Genomic DNA, 14,376 nt, shown 5'->3' on the forward strand with positions numbered 1-14,376 from the left:
GGACTTGATGTTGTTGGACCTCTTCCAAAGTCATCAAAAGGACAAATGTATATCTTGGCTGCCACTGACTATTTCTCTAGATGGGTTGAAGTTGTACCATTAAAAGAGGTAAAGAAGGAAAATGTTGTTGATTTTATCAAATCAAACATAATTTTTAGATATGGTATACCAAGATGTATAGTTACTGATAATGGAATACCCTTTAACAATAAACTCATGAATAGCTTGTGTGAGAGGTTCAATTTTAAGCAACATAAGTCTTCAATGTACAATGCACCTGCCAATGGTCTTGCTGAAGCTTTTAACAAGACACTTGGTAACCTGTTGAAGAAAGTAGTTGCAAAGAATAAAAGGGACTGGCATGAGAGAATTGGTGAAGCTTTGTGGGCATATCGTACAACCTTTAGAACAGTTACGCAAGCGACACCGCTTTCATTGGTGTATGGCATAGAAGCAGTCCTTCCATTGGAGAAGCAAATTTCATCATTACGAATAGCAATCCAAGAGGGACTCACAACTGAAAGTAACGCTCAACTTCGTCTAGCAGAGTTGGAGGCATTGTATGAAAAGAGATTGGAAGCACAACAAAGGTTGGAGTGTTATCAAGCTCGACTTGCAAGAGCATTCAACAAGAAGGTGAGATCTCGATCATTTCAAGTGGGAGACTTGGTCTTAGCAGTCCGGAGACCCATAATCCTCAACAAACGCATTGGTGATAAATTTACATCGAAATGGAATGAACCGTATGTTGTGAAGGAAACATATTCAAGTGGCGCTTATAAATTGTAGACCAAGATGGTATAAGAGTTGGTCCAATCAATGCCAAGTTTCTGAAGCTATACTTCCCATGAAGGTTGGCTACGCTCCTTAAGGTATGAGTATAAACTGCATGTTACTCCTGGCCCGTAAGAGTATAAACTGTGTACGACCCAAAAAAAAATAAAAAAAAATAAAACTCATCATCCTGAACTACGATATGACTTGATTCTCTTCACCGAGGTACGTAGGCGCTTGGAGTAATCACTCTAAGCTCAGTCAAATAAGTAAAAAAAAAAAAAGTTTGGTGGCATTGCGTGATTATCACACTAGCTCTTTAAATTTTTGTAGCTAGCACATGAGTTCAAATGCGTCACAAATGAGCAAAGGAGAAGATTTTTGGAGCCTACTTCCCAACATGAAAATCGGCTCGTGATTCAGATATTTCTTCGCTAACTTGTGAATTTTCTACCACGGCCACTCAAAGCTGAAAAAATAATAATATTATATTTTGGAGTTGATCTGAGCATTTCAAAGGCCTATTAGTGGGAATTCATAAAGATCTTGATCATCATTGTTACACACATTGAAGTTCTTGAATCCCTCTCCGCAACAAAATAAGAAGCTCGTAATACTGAGACTCCTACATCGAGTCATGGATCTTCAATTGTGATCGTTCAAAGTTGCATATCAAGCATGCTAAATTTGGAACTCAACTTCGGGTATTAATCTGATCAATTCAAAGGAATTTTGATTTGAATCATTGATATGCGACAGGCCGAGGAATTCATTGGATCAAGCGACTTGCGATTCTACTTGAATTTTTTGCTTATGGTGGAGATAATTTTGTGTAATTCACTGATGCTTCAGTAAGTTACTCAAAATTAGGGGCATCTTTACTATAACATCAAATCGGGATATTCTTCGGATCAAAGCTCTATGTTGAAATGGTATAGCCACAAAGATCATGATGTGAACACTCCAAGTTCAAGAGACAATCTTTTGTTGTTGTCAAGAGCGCACAAAGTTGAGGAAATGGCATTTTGGGCGTATAGTCAACTTGAAAAATTTATTCTCATCAATTTGGAATGAATTTTGTTGTAACTTCAATAAATAGTGTTTTGCTTGATGCTCTCGTCAAAATGAAATAAGAAGCTCATGGTGTCACCACTCTTACAATGAATTTTGGATTTCACACCGAAGATGCGCTCCTCAAAATGAAATAAGAATCACATAGTTTCAGAATTCAAGCTAACTTTGAAAATATATTTGTATAAATCTGGAGATCTTTTGACCATGATTTTTATAAATGTTGTTTTTCTATAAGTTATGCTTCCCACAGAAAAAGGATCGCATCATTCTGAGGCTCCTACGCCGAATTGTTGACTTTCTCCCAAAGTTGTTCAAAGCTGAAGAGTTTAGCGAGGCAGAATTTGAGCTGACTTTGAAAATATATCTGTGCTAATCTGGAAACTTTTGGCTGTGATTTTTACATATGTTGTACGTCTATGATTTATGCTTCCAACGGAATAAGAATCACATCATTTCAAGGCTCCTACGCCGAGCTATTGATTTTCTCTCAAAATTGCTCAAAGCTGAAGAGTTCAGGGAGACAGAATTCGAGCTAACTTTGAAAATATATCTGTACTAATCTCGAAAGCTTTAGGACGTGATTTTTATAAATGTTGTACGTCTATGAGTTATGCTTCCAAAGGAACAAGAATCGCATCATTTCGAGGCTCCTACGCCGAGTTATTGATTTTCTCCCAAAGTCGCTCGAAGCTGAAGAGTTGAGCGAGGCAGAATTTAAGTTGACTTTAAAAATACATCTGTACTAATCTGGAGATCTTTTAGCCATGATTTTTACACATGTTGTATTTCTATGAGTTATGCTATTTCGATGATCCCACATCGAGTTATTGGTTTCCTACTGCAGGTGCTCAAAACTGAAAAGTCGGTCATGGCAGCATTCGAGCTAACTTTGGAATAATAGTCGTACTAACCTGGAAATCTTTCGGTCATGAGTTTCACATATATTGTATTGGTGTGAGTTATCTTTCCAATGAAATCACATCATTTCAAGGCTTTTACGCCGAGCTATTGATTTTCTCCCAAAATTGCTCAAAGCTGAAGAGTTCAGGGAGACAGAATTCGAGCTAACTTTGAAAATATATCTGTACTAATCTCGAAAGCTTTAGGACGTGATTTTTATAAATGTTGTACGTCTATGAGTTATGTTTCCAAAGGAACAAAAATCGCATCATTTCGAGGCTCCTACGCCGAGTTATTGATTTTCTCCCAAAGTCGCTCGAAGCTGAAGAGTTGAGCGAGGCAGAATTTAAGTTGACTTGAAAAATACATCTGTACTAATCTGGAGATCTTTTAGCCATGATTTTTACCTATGTTGTATTTCTATGAGTTATGCTTCCAAAGAAAGAAGAGTCATGTTATTTCGATGCTCCCACATCGAGTTATTGGTTTCCTACTGCAGGTGCTCAAAGCTGAAAAGTCGGTCAAAGCAACATTCGAGCTAACTTTGGAATAATAGTCGTACTAACCTGGAAATCTTTCGGTCATGAGTTTCACATATATTGTATTGGTGTGAGTTATCTTTCCAATGAAATGAAACACTCGCTATTTGAATGTTCCTACTACGAGTTATTGAATTTCAAACATAAGAGCTCAAAGCTGAAATCTTGGGGAAAGTTGTCCGTAATATAGAGTAAGTTACAAATCACACGACAGTCGTTTGAAATAGAGAAATAAAAGAAGGCATTTAAGAAAAAAAAAATACAACACTTTTATTCATTCAAGAAGGACTGTCACTACATCATAGCAATGTTCCAGAAAACAAACAAGACAAAAAAAAAAAAAGATACACAATAGAACAAGAAAATGAAAGAGAATATCCTTATGCAGGAAGAAGACTAAGGAAAAAGCTCATGACCTCATTTGCGGTATCAAGACATTGTTGTGCAGTAGAAAGAAACTCTTGATGAGAATCCCTTGTTATCTTTTGAGAAGTGGACAGCCTTGCAGCATCGTAATCTCTATGTTTCTTGAAAAAATCTTCAAGAAGAACCTCTAAAGGGGAAAGGTTGATGATGTTAACTTCTCGAAGCCCTTTAAGAATCATGGCAACACCTGCCTCCAACTCTTTGAGGTTCTCTGAAGATTCAACAGAGAATTGAGTAATACACTCACATAAGGTACGCCACATTCCAGAAATGTAAGATAAGTTGAAGCTAGAAATAGTCTTTTGTGGTTCAAAATTAGAGGCAATTCCCAGCAAAGGGCGGACCAAATCCTTGGAAACATCTGAACAACCAATTTGAGAAGTTTCAACAACCTCCACATTAGTAGTTGAGATATTTTGAGAAGTTTCAACCTTTTCAGAAAAAGGGACTGTCGGCTTTGACAGTTGAATCTCTTTTGCAGCTTGACTCTTAACTTTGACAAGAGGGAGGTGAGGATTTTTCGCCACATTGAGGGAATTCGAGCTTATGATACAATCTTCAAATACATCTACATCGCTAGGAATGTCCCCAAGACCCAACTGGATAATTAAAAAAAAAAATTAATATCTAATGATTAAATAAAAAAGGGGCAGGCAAGTTTAGAGAAATATTCAAGAGATGACTTTTACCTGATGTGCCAATTCTGTCAAGGGCATTGTAGAACCAGCAGCACCATCTTCAAAGATTGCAATATCAATACTAATGGAATCCAATTCAGCGAACTCACATTGTTGAGTGTTCAAGTCCTTAGGCTTTTTCTTCAAACGCTTCCAGTGTAACTCTTGGCTAACAATGCTCTCATTGGAGCACGAGGCTGCACTAGTACTAATGTCAATCTCATGGAGTGAAATAGACGTTTTTGACGTGTTGCTACAAAATGGTGCAATGCTGAGTGACTTTACAACACCTTTCTCCGATGAGCTGGAAGTTTCTTCCTCTTGAGAGTTACATCGATCACCTCTTTATCAGTGAGGCTGGCAGCCTTAGGAGTCTGTAAAGGACCCTTAACTCCGTTATCCACATGTGTAGCCTTTCCCTTCGAACTTTTAGACTTGGAAACAACTCTGACAGATTGCAGAGGGATATTTGGTGTCACATTGGACTTTAAAGAGTGAGGAAGCTTTTCTTGAAGTTGTTCTCCTTTGGTTGGTAAAGAAACATCATTTTTTTTCGGACCTCTCAAAATTATGTGGGTACTTCGTCTCAGTAGAATCTCTCGATGGGATGGCCACCACTCTGAATACTCACGAGTCATTAAAGACCCCTTATTGGATGGACGCATCGGTATGATGATCTTCGAAGAGCTCCCAAGATGAACACATGAATCCCATAGTTACGTTGCACCAAAGCTAGCAGTGAACCATCATAATGGTGTTCTATGAGTGCACCAGGAATGTCTTGACAATATCCAAATTGTCGACTGAATCGGTGAGGGCTATAAGGCTCCACAATCAGTTCATCATCCAGCCTCAAAGTGACAAAACTTGAACGAAGTCCTATAAGGAAATCGCTCCAGGAAGTGGACAATTTTCCACTATCATCAATATGCAGCTCATTTCCTTGTAGCATGGCCAGATTGTGGAGGTCATGCATATTCACTTGTTGAAATAACTTGCAAGCGTCAACAAGGTCAAAATGTTTCGCCATCTTTTCTCCAGAAATCTGCCACATTCGCACACCTCGTTGAGGACGGGTAACACGGAAGTAGGTCTCAAAATACTCACATATCCATCCATATACCTAATGGAGGGGAAGTAATGTATTGCAGGCACCCAAGTTTGAAGAAGTGGATATATCCCTGAGACCGCGATAGATGCTTGCTAGGACCGGAACCGCCAAAGAAAATATTTCTCCATGAGCCATCAAGCTTGCAACTTTGAAGACACTAGCACGAATACAATCAGCTTTCCTGTTAGGAAGAACAAACTTGCAAAGCCAATGCGAGAAAAGCTGCCAGATAAGTCTCATCTCTGAATGATTCTTCTACGCCTAGCTCGACAAAAGGAGCATTCTCTTCTTCGGTTCGAGGCAAAAAGCTCATGTCAATATTTCCAGAAGGATCATGATTCATCCTTGGTTTTGTGCGATTCTTAGACGTCCTTGGTGAAGGCTCGGCATATTTTCTCAGCCCTCTAAACCAAAACTTTGTCCATTCTCAAAAAGAGACTTCGTCGATGGCACCTTTGGTAAGTCGGTAGAACGCTGAAAACAAGAAGGAGCAGCTGCTTGGAAGAAAAGACTTCCCTTGATCATCTACATGTGTCAACTCCTTTGCTGAGGGTATAACTTCATCATAAAAGGAGCCATGAACAGGAAGACCTCCAATGGTTCTCAAATCCCATAAAGAAATAGACAACTCTCCGACGAAGGTAGAGACTGTATTATTGGATGGACGCCAATTCTCGCAAAAGGCCTGGAGAACATTTTCGTTGTGATCGTATGTGAACATTGAAGCAAAGATAGCATCATAAGTCTTGATGTTATCCAAAGTCTCCTTGCAGCGGGCAAGCACATCCTCTACCCACTCCCAATAGTCAGACGTATAGCGAACCTCACCAAACCCAGAAGAAGGAACACACCAACTGCTAAGATGTTCATCACGACGAGGAGGGATGGCAACACCAACGTTTTGATGAGTGGAAGACCTCAAGAGGAGAACTTTTTTAGTTGTGACATTACCAGAGAAATTGTCCGTAACATCCTTCGTTTTTGTTGACGACCAATCTGGGAGATGATGAGAAGTGTCCAGCATCTTTCTAATAAGTGGGAAGGCGCCGATCACCGGAGGATGAACTTTCAAGGTGAGAACTTTGGCGCGCGAATGTTGCTTGTTCTCCACGATTTCAAGGCAAGGGTATGGCACATCTCGGTCACTAAAGTCCATTGTCGCTGCTGGAAATCAAGATTGCACAACGTGGCTCTGAAAAAAAAAAAAAGGAGGTTACATTGGCGAAAACACGATCGGAGTAATCAAAAGACAAAAAGATCTGACCATCAGAAATGAGTTCAACCTTGAAAATTAAAACTGTAGCAATTGACAAAGAATTTGGCACAAATATTTTATATGTCGTAGTTCCATGTTTCTAGTTTCGGAAAAATCAAACGGCTTGCTATTTCGATTTTCCTACAATTAGAAATGAATTTTACACTATGGACGCGCAAATCTGTCAATCAGAAACGGGTTCAAACTTGAAGATCAAAACTGTAGCAATTGAAAAAGAATTTGGCTACAAATATTTTATATGTCGTAGTACCATGTTTCTAGTTTCAGAAAAACCAAACGGCTTGCGATTTTGATTTTTCTACAATTAGATATGGATTTTACACTACAGGCGCGCAAAGCTGAACCATCAAAACGGGTTACTGCTAAACAAGGTTCAAAGTTACCTGAGAAAATAGCAAGGGTACTTTGCTTAAAGTGTCTTTCGAGATATGAGGGAGGCTACGTCTATGGATTTGATAAAAAACAAGCAACGTTGCAACTGAAGAGTTAAATACACTCGGATAACTTTTTTTTTTTTTTTTGCAGCGTCTAGAATTTTGTGCGATGAAATTCTTTGTGCATTGGAGGGGATTATATAGGGATTCTTGTGAAAGATTTCTAATCCTCCCACAAAGCTTAATAAGGTGAATTTAGAAAATGAAAATCTGATTTGGTTGAGATATTTCATGTCCATTTTGAAGCCACACCAATATGGAAGGATGAACCAAAGAGATAAGGAAAGAAGAATATCTTCATTGACTTGGATAAAGGAAAGTTGATATTCTTTTTTATTTTCAAAATCCAACCAATCTTCTTGTTTTTTTTTTCACACCTTGCAAGGAAGATCAGATGAAAAAATAATGTTACTACTCACTAGACCCATCTATTTGAAATCAATATAGAGGGTTCATGTGGTTGTCGAGCAAGAATGTTTAAAAAATTGAGATCACTACAAGCAAATCATTTGTAGTGGCTTAGTTATAATACGACAACAAGAAATAAATACTCTTGAAGTCTCAACAATGCATTCATGAAGACTTCAACTCTAGTCGTCAAATTCGGCAAGCCTACACGTTGAGAAGTCTCAGAAAATGAAAATGCATTCACGAAGGCTTCAACATTCGTCGTCAAATTCGACAAGCCTACACGTTGACAAGTCTCAAAAAAAAATAAACACACACACACACACATTCATGAATACATGTCGACAAGTCTCGAAGTAAGGGGCATTTGTAGACACATAAATTGTATTGGATCAAATTCATACAAAATTTGAATTAAGTCCATGTTCATTTGGGCTGAATGATTAATTTGGGCTTTACAAATAAATAAGTTCATCTTATTAAATTCAAATTCAAGGTCCATTTCACCTTGAAGCCCAAACTCATGCCACGTGTCACAGTGACTAGGCATCCAAGACCAACAAGGTGACGCCACGTGTCCAAATGAGGTGGTAGTCCTAGTCAAATGCAAGAACCAATCGCAATCCGCCAGTGTCAAAATGACATTCTTTGGCCAATTACAAGCAACCTTATCCACCCCCTACAACTATAAATAGGGGATGGACATGACATTCTAAGGGGGATCGAGAAAACTCTTCAACAAGCATTCTGCAATTGGAGGAAGCTACACCATCAACTACATAGCTCTTCGAAGGAGTCATCAACGGAGTTCTTCCCGGAGATCGACTTGAAACGACGAAGCGCTTTTCGACGTTCCCGGAGATCGACAACATCTCAAGGAGGTCTACATTATCCAATATTTCAAGAAATACGCTACTGAAGGCCCTCGAATCTTGGAGAATCTTAGGAGAGAGAATCAAGAGAACAACAGAATTGTACTCACAACGATTCATCAATAAAAATAACATTTTTCTTTTATTTGTTTTGCTTGCAATTGATTTTCAGCGCTTAAGGAAATTTGTTGCGAACAGTAGCTTAGTTGGTTGGCTACCTCCCACTTTGTTTTGTAGAGTTGGGATCTCACATTGTAATCTCTACCCAAATTATTTAAAGAAAAAAAGAAGATAATCACTTCATTTGTATTAAACAAAACTTTATGAGATATGATTCTGATAAGAAATAACGTAACTATAAATGTCTAATTATAAAATGCTAAATTAGTTTATAATGGATAACCACATTAATGACAATTTAAATGCTATTGTAAAAGGTAAAGAATGGGAGAAGTAGCAGAAAATTTAAGCGAATTGATGACAACTTTTACTACGTGAATGTCTACCTCTTTAATATGGTCTTTTAGGAATCTGAACATTAAACTTGATATAAGAAATAAAGAAAAAGTTTTAAAAAAATCGGAAAAAACAGAAAAAAGATAAATGTCAATGCTGGCTAATGAAAGGTGTCACATCACTATTTTATTATCCAGCTTTATATATATATATAGATTTGCATTATTTTGTTTTGAAGTTAACAAGTGCATATGCACCCTCACATATATACGTGGATCCGCCCATGCTATAGGATACTTGAGCGATCTTAAGTAGCAAATTATAAGATATAAAATATTTTCTTCTTTGTATGAAAAATACTTAATTTTAGTAAACGTAGTTATTAAGTCATATCTTGATTAATATCTTTCTTGCTTAATTTATTTTACACTATTGTACAATAATAGGATGGCTATCTATTCTGGTGGACATTTATATTTTCTTACTTTATCACCTTTTAAATAATTTTAAAAAAAGAAAGGAGAAATTTGTGTTCTACTTTTTACTTGTGATTTACTCGATAACTATAGGGTATGAGTTAGGTTATGTATATACATCTCGATTAATTTCACGAGATATTCACGATCCAATGAACTAATTTAGTAAATTTTAATTAATTTTTGTGATACCTCATACATGTAGAGAGTAACTTTATTCATTATGTTTTAATAGATGAAAAATTACAAATATATCAAGTAAAACTATCCATCAATATTTGAATAGATAGAAAAATATCAACTACGTGTGATTTTGAGAGATGACATACGTCAAAAAAATATAAGAGTATAAAAAAGAAAGAAATGTTGACAAATTAAAAAAAGTGTAAACTCAGCTCTTTAGTCTTATCTTGATTAATATCTATTTTGATCGACTTTTCTATTTTCTTAATTCATCACCTTTTAAATAATAACAATATTAAAGGGACAAATAGAGCTAATAATATTTTTGGAAGGAGGGTACTAGATGCGTTGGAATAGAAATCCTAATTTATTTAGAATTTGTTATTTTAAGTATTTATTTAATTATGTCTATTTGTCCTAGTTCATATACAAATAGATTTTTTAATCATAGTTTAATTTGGTTTCTTACTATTATAAATAGGGGTTTTGCTCAATATTTTCTATATACAGAATAGAGAGAAGTTGAAGTCACATTCAACAGCTTTTGAGTTTATAAATAAAACTCCGGTGATTGTGATTCAGCTCTCCGGTGATCGATCTTATCTCCGGTGGACGTAAAATACGTGGTTCTAAGATGGCAATGAGCGAGGTGAAGATTATTGAGTTTGAGGAAGGATGGAATTTTATGCAAAAGGGAATCACTAAATTGAAGAAAATTTTAGAAGGAGAAGAGCTTTCTTTCGACTCTAAAGAGTATATGATGCTCTATACAACTATATTTAACATGTGCACACAGAATATGCCGCTGCCAAATAATAATGATTACTCACAACACTTGTATGATAAGCACAGGCAATCAATTGTAGACTATATCAATTATTCAGTTCTGCCCTCTTTACGAGAGAGACACGATGAGTTCATATTGAGGGAGATTGTGAAAAGATGGGCGAATCACAAAACTATGATTAGGTGGCTTTCACGCTTCTTCCATTATCTGGAACGATATTTTATTGGTCGAAGATCTCTACCTGGACTTGCTGAAGTTGGTCTGATGTGCTTTCGTGATCTGGTTTATGAGGAGTTGAAGGATAAAGCTAGAGATGCAGTTATTGTCTTGATTGAACAAGAACGCGAAGGTGAGCAGATTGACAGAGGTTTATTGAAGAATGTGCTTGATATATTCGTTGGAATTGGAATGGGGAATATGGAGTATTACGAGAATGATTTTGAAGATGCAATGCTTAAACATACTGCAGCTTATTATTCTCGAAAAGCTTCAAGTTGGATTGTGGAAGATTCGTGTCCTGATTATATGTTGAAGGCAGAGGACTGCTTGAAAAAAGAGAAAGATAGAGTGTCTCATTATCTCCATGTTGTTAGTGAGACGAAACTTTTAGAGAAAGTGCAAAACGAATTGTTGGTTGTATATACGAATGAGTTACTTGAGAAGGAGCATTCTGGATGTCGAGTATTGCTTAGAGATGATAAGGTAGAGGATTTATCTCGAATGTATAGGCTATTCCACAGAATCGACAAGGGATTGAAACCTGTTTCAATTATGTTTAAGCAGCACGTCGTTGCTGAAGGCATGGTCTTAGTGCAACAGGCTGAAGATACGACAAATAGCAAGTCTGAAACTCCATTCTTTGTTAGAAAGTTGATTGAGCTTTACGATAAGTATATGGCTTATGTTACAAACTGTTTTGCTAATAACTCTCTGTTTCATAAGGCTCTCAAGGAGGCATTTGAGGTGTTTTGTAATAAGATTGTATCTGGTTGTTCAAGTGCAGAGCTCCTTGCTTCTTATTGTGATAATATTCTTAAAAAAGGTGGAAGTGAAAAACTCAGTGATGATGCTATTGAGGAGACGTTGGAGAAGGTGGTAAAGCTTCTCGCATACATTAATGACAAAGACCTTTTCGCGGAGTTCTGCAGGAAGAAGCTTTCTCGTAGATTACTCTTTGATAAAAGTGCGAATGATGACCACGAAAGGCTAATCTTAACAAAGCTAAAGCAACAGTGTGGTGGACAGTTTACATCAAAAATGGAGGGAATGCTGACAGACTTGACTTTGGCTAAGGAAAATCAGAACAATTTTCAAGAATATCTCAGCAACAACTCGAGTCCTGGAATTGATTTCTCTGTCACAGTTCTTACAAGTGGGTTCTGGCCTAGTTATAAATCTTGTGATTTGAGTCTCCCTGTGGAGATGGCTAAGTGTGTACAAGTCTTCAACGAATTCTATCAGACAAAAACGAAACACAGGAAATTGACATGGATTTATTCATTGGGTACGTGCAACGTCAATGGGAAGTTTGATTCAAAAACAATTGAACTGATTCTGGGAACATATCAGGCTGCTGTTCTGTTATTGTTTAATTCGTCAGATAGATTGAGTTACTCAGAAATCAAAAGTCAGTTAAATTTGGCTGATGATGACTTGATCAGATTGCTTCAATCCCTTTCATGTGCCAAGTATAAAATTCTGATTAAGGAGCCTAGTAATACAACTGTTTCGTCATCTGATCATTTTGAATTCAACTCCAAGTTCACTGACAGGATGAGACGGATTAGGGTCCCATTACCTCCTGTGGATGAAAGGAAAAAGGTGGTCGAGGATGTAGGCAAAGATAGACGTTATGCAATTGATGCTTGTATTGTGCGTATTATGAAGAGTCGGAAAGTTCTTCCTCATCAACAACTAGTAGCAGAGTGTGTTGAGCATTTGAGCTCAATGTTTAAGCCTGACTTAAAAGCAATCAAAAAACAAATGGAAGATCTCATCACTAGAGATTACTTGGAAAGAGACCAAGAGAACCCAAATTTGTTCAAGTATTTAGCCTAAACCAGTAATCTAGTTATTTAGGATTTGTTATTTTTGGTTTTTATTTAATTATGTCTAGTTAGGATTTGTTTGTCGTATTTCATATGTGAATAATTTTTTTTTGTCTTAGTTTAATTTGTTTCTTACTATTATAAGTAGTTTTGGGTGATTCTGCTCCTTTCTTCATACTGTTATCAACTTGTATGAATTGTACATCTTATTGAGTTTCTCTAATTGAATCAAATAATTCAAGTGCTTCTAAGCATAATCATGAAAATTACTTGTAGAGTTTATTGATGGTAACGTAATAAACATACATAATTTGACATAAATAGTTGTACAAACAACCTTATTTGATTCAATATCTCTCAATTCCACAACTATTCCAACACATACCTTACCTGTTACATTCGCGATGATAATTGCTGAACAATTTAGTCTAAAGTCTAAAATGCAACAGAGCTGAAGTGCCATCCAGCCCTTTGTTATTGAAATAAGTTGTGAACTCCTTAATCGTTGTTTCCCTGTACTTCGGAGGATTCTGTTCCGATATCAGCTCCTTTATAGGTCCATACAGCCTATGTGTTGTCACACAATTCGTCATGAAGAAGCATGCCAACGATATTCTTGGTCCAACTTTATTTGCCAGTACTCTATGATCAACACTTTTGAACTTGTCATTCGTTATAAGCTGAAAATGATCGAGTCAAAAATATCATTAAGTTATAAGATAATTATGTTTCTGAAACAGGTATATGATAAATGTAACATTACTTGCCTGTAGAAGATCTCCTATATTGACCACGAGCGCTCCGGGAGTAGGGGGAACATCTACCCAATGGTTCTGATGTAGGACTTGGAGACCGCCTATGTTGTCTTGGAGAAGCACGGTGAGGAAGTCGATGTCAGCATGCTTACTGATGCCTAGAGTAAGTTCAGGTTGTGGACATGCTGGATAATATTGGCCTATAGCAAGAAGCCCCTCTGCACAACCCATATCCTTGAGGTGGTTTGGTTCGAGGCCAATAGCCTCGGACACTAGTTCCAATAGAGTGTCACCTAATGTCATCACTTGGTTCGTGTACTCGAGGAGAATATCCCTATCACAAATGCACAATAAGCAAATTAAAATACAATACAATATTCAAATCTCTCTATAACGATGTTGTTTGTTTGACCATAATACCTGCAGACAGAAGGGAGTTGTTCGGGCTTTGGAGGTATAGGAGCTATAGTGGCACGAAAAGTGTCCTTCCAGTTGGTTACTGGTGCTGTAAACAGATCAAAATTACTGTTAAATGTGAACTCTTTTGTCAAGTCTCGTGTATACCACTGCTTCTTCACCTCAGTATCTTGCTCAAAGAACCTGGTAACACCGTCTTTCATTGCATCCATAACATGACTAGGAATCCCATGATTGATCACTTGAAAGAAACCCCAACTCTCGGATGCATGGCCAATTTCTTGGACTATGTTCTTTCGTTTGATCGGATCTTCCATGATGCCATCAAGATCAATTATTGGAAACTTAATGAACTTCTTGTTGTGACTTCTTGAATCTTCAATCTTTGATGGTTGTACAAACATTCTTGGTACTTTGGTTATACCTGCATCGACTAGTCCCTTAACACCGGCTTTCGTCTTATCAAAGGCTTGTAGTTCAGCCATTCTTTCATACTCTGCTTCATTTGTGTTGATCTTCATCACTCCCATTTTTCTTATGCTTTTGTCTAAATCTCAGATTTTAAGTTAAATCTACCTTGTAAAAAGTTAAAGATACACACATATACAAATTAATTTGCACATCACCTAAGTGTATATATATATGCTAATGTTTGAAGATTGGAACTGAGTTTAAAAATAATGCTTCTGCTAGTTGATAACATTCCATGTGATATGAATGAAATATAATAATTTCAGTCTGTAGTTTTGTCCTATCATGAAGC

The 14,376-nt window shown here is 37.0% G+C and overlaps 2 protein-coding genes across 3 annotated transcripts; one reads left to right on the forward strand and one right to left on the reverse strand.

Moving 5' to 3' along the window:
• The first annotated feature begins 10,240 nt into the window (after positions 1 to 10,240).
• On the forward strand, positions 10,241 to 12,451 carry LOC125824413 (cullin-1-like). 2 transcript variants are annotated; one of them, XM_049503798.1, is made up of 2 exons: positions 10,241 to 11,578; positions 11,657 to 12,451. In XM_049503798.1, exons 1-2 carry the CDS (start codon positions 10,241 to 10,243, stop codon positions 12,449 to 12,451), a joined length of 2,133 nt encoding a protein of 710 aa, XP_049359755.1. The 2 variants fall into 2 exon arrangements, with proteins under 2 accessions (XP_049359755.1, XP_049359747.1); XM_049503790.1 differs by having other exon boundaries at positions 10,241 to 12,451.
• Positions 12,452 to 12,862: 411 nt separating this feature from the next.
• LOC125824581 (1-aminocyclopropane-1-carboxylate oxidase homolog 1-like) lies at positions 12,863 to 14,143 on the reverse strand. The gene is made up of 3 exons (XM_049503986.1): positions 13,617 to 14,143; positions 13,209 to 13,530; positions 12,863 to 13,121 (listed from the first exon to the last, which is right to left on the reverse strand). The coding sequence occupies exons 1-3, from the start codon at positions 14,141 to 14,143 to the stop codon at positions 12,870 to 12,872; spliced, it is 1,101 nt and encodes a 366-aa protein (XP_049359943.1). The 3' UTR covers positions 12,863 to 12,869.
• Between the last annotated feature and the right edge of the window lie 233 nt (positions 14,144 to 14,376).

Source organism: Solanum verrucosum, unplaced genomic scaffold (assembly GCF_900185275.1).
Source record: "Solanum verrucosum unplaced genomic scaffold, falcon-dt-bn FXZP01000125.1, whole genome shotgun sequence".
In the NCBI taxonomy this organism is placed as follows: domain Eukaryota; kingdom Viridiplantae; phylum Streptophyta; class Magnoliopsida; order Solanales; family Solanaceae; genus Solanum; species Solanum verrucosum.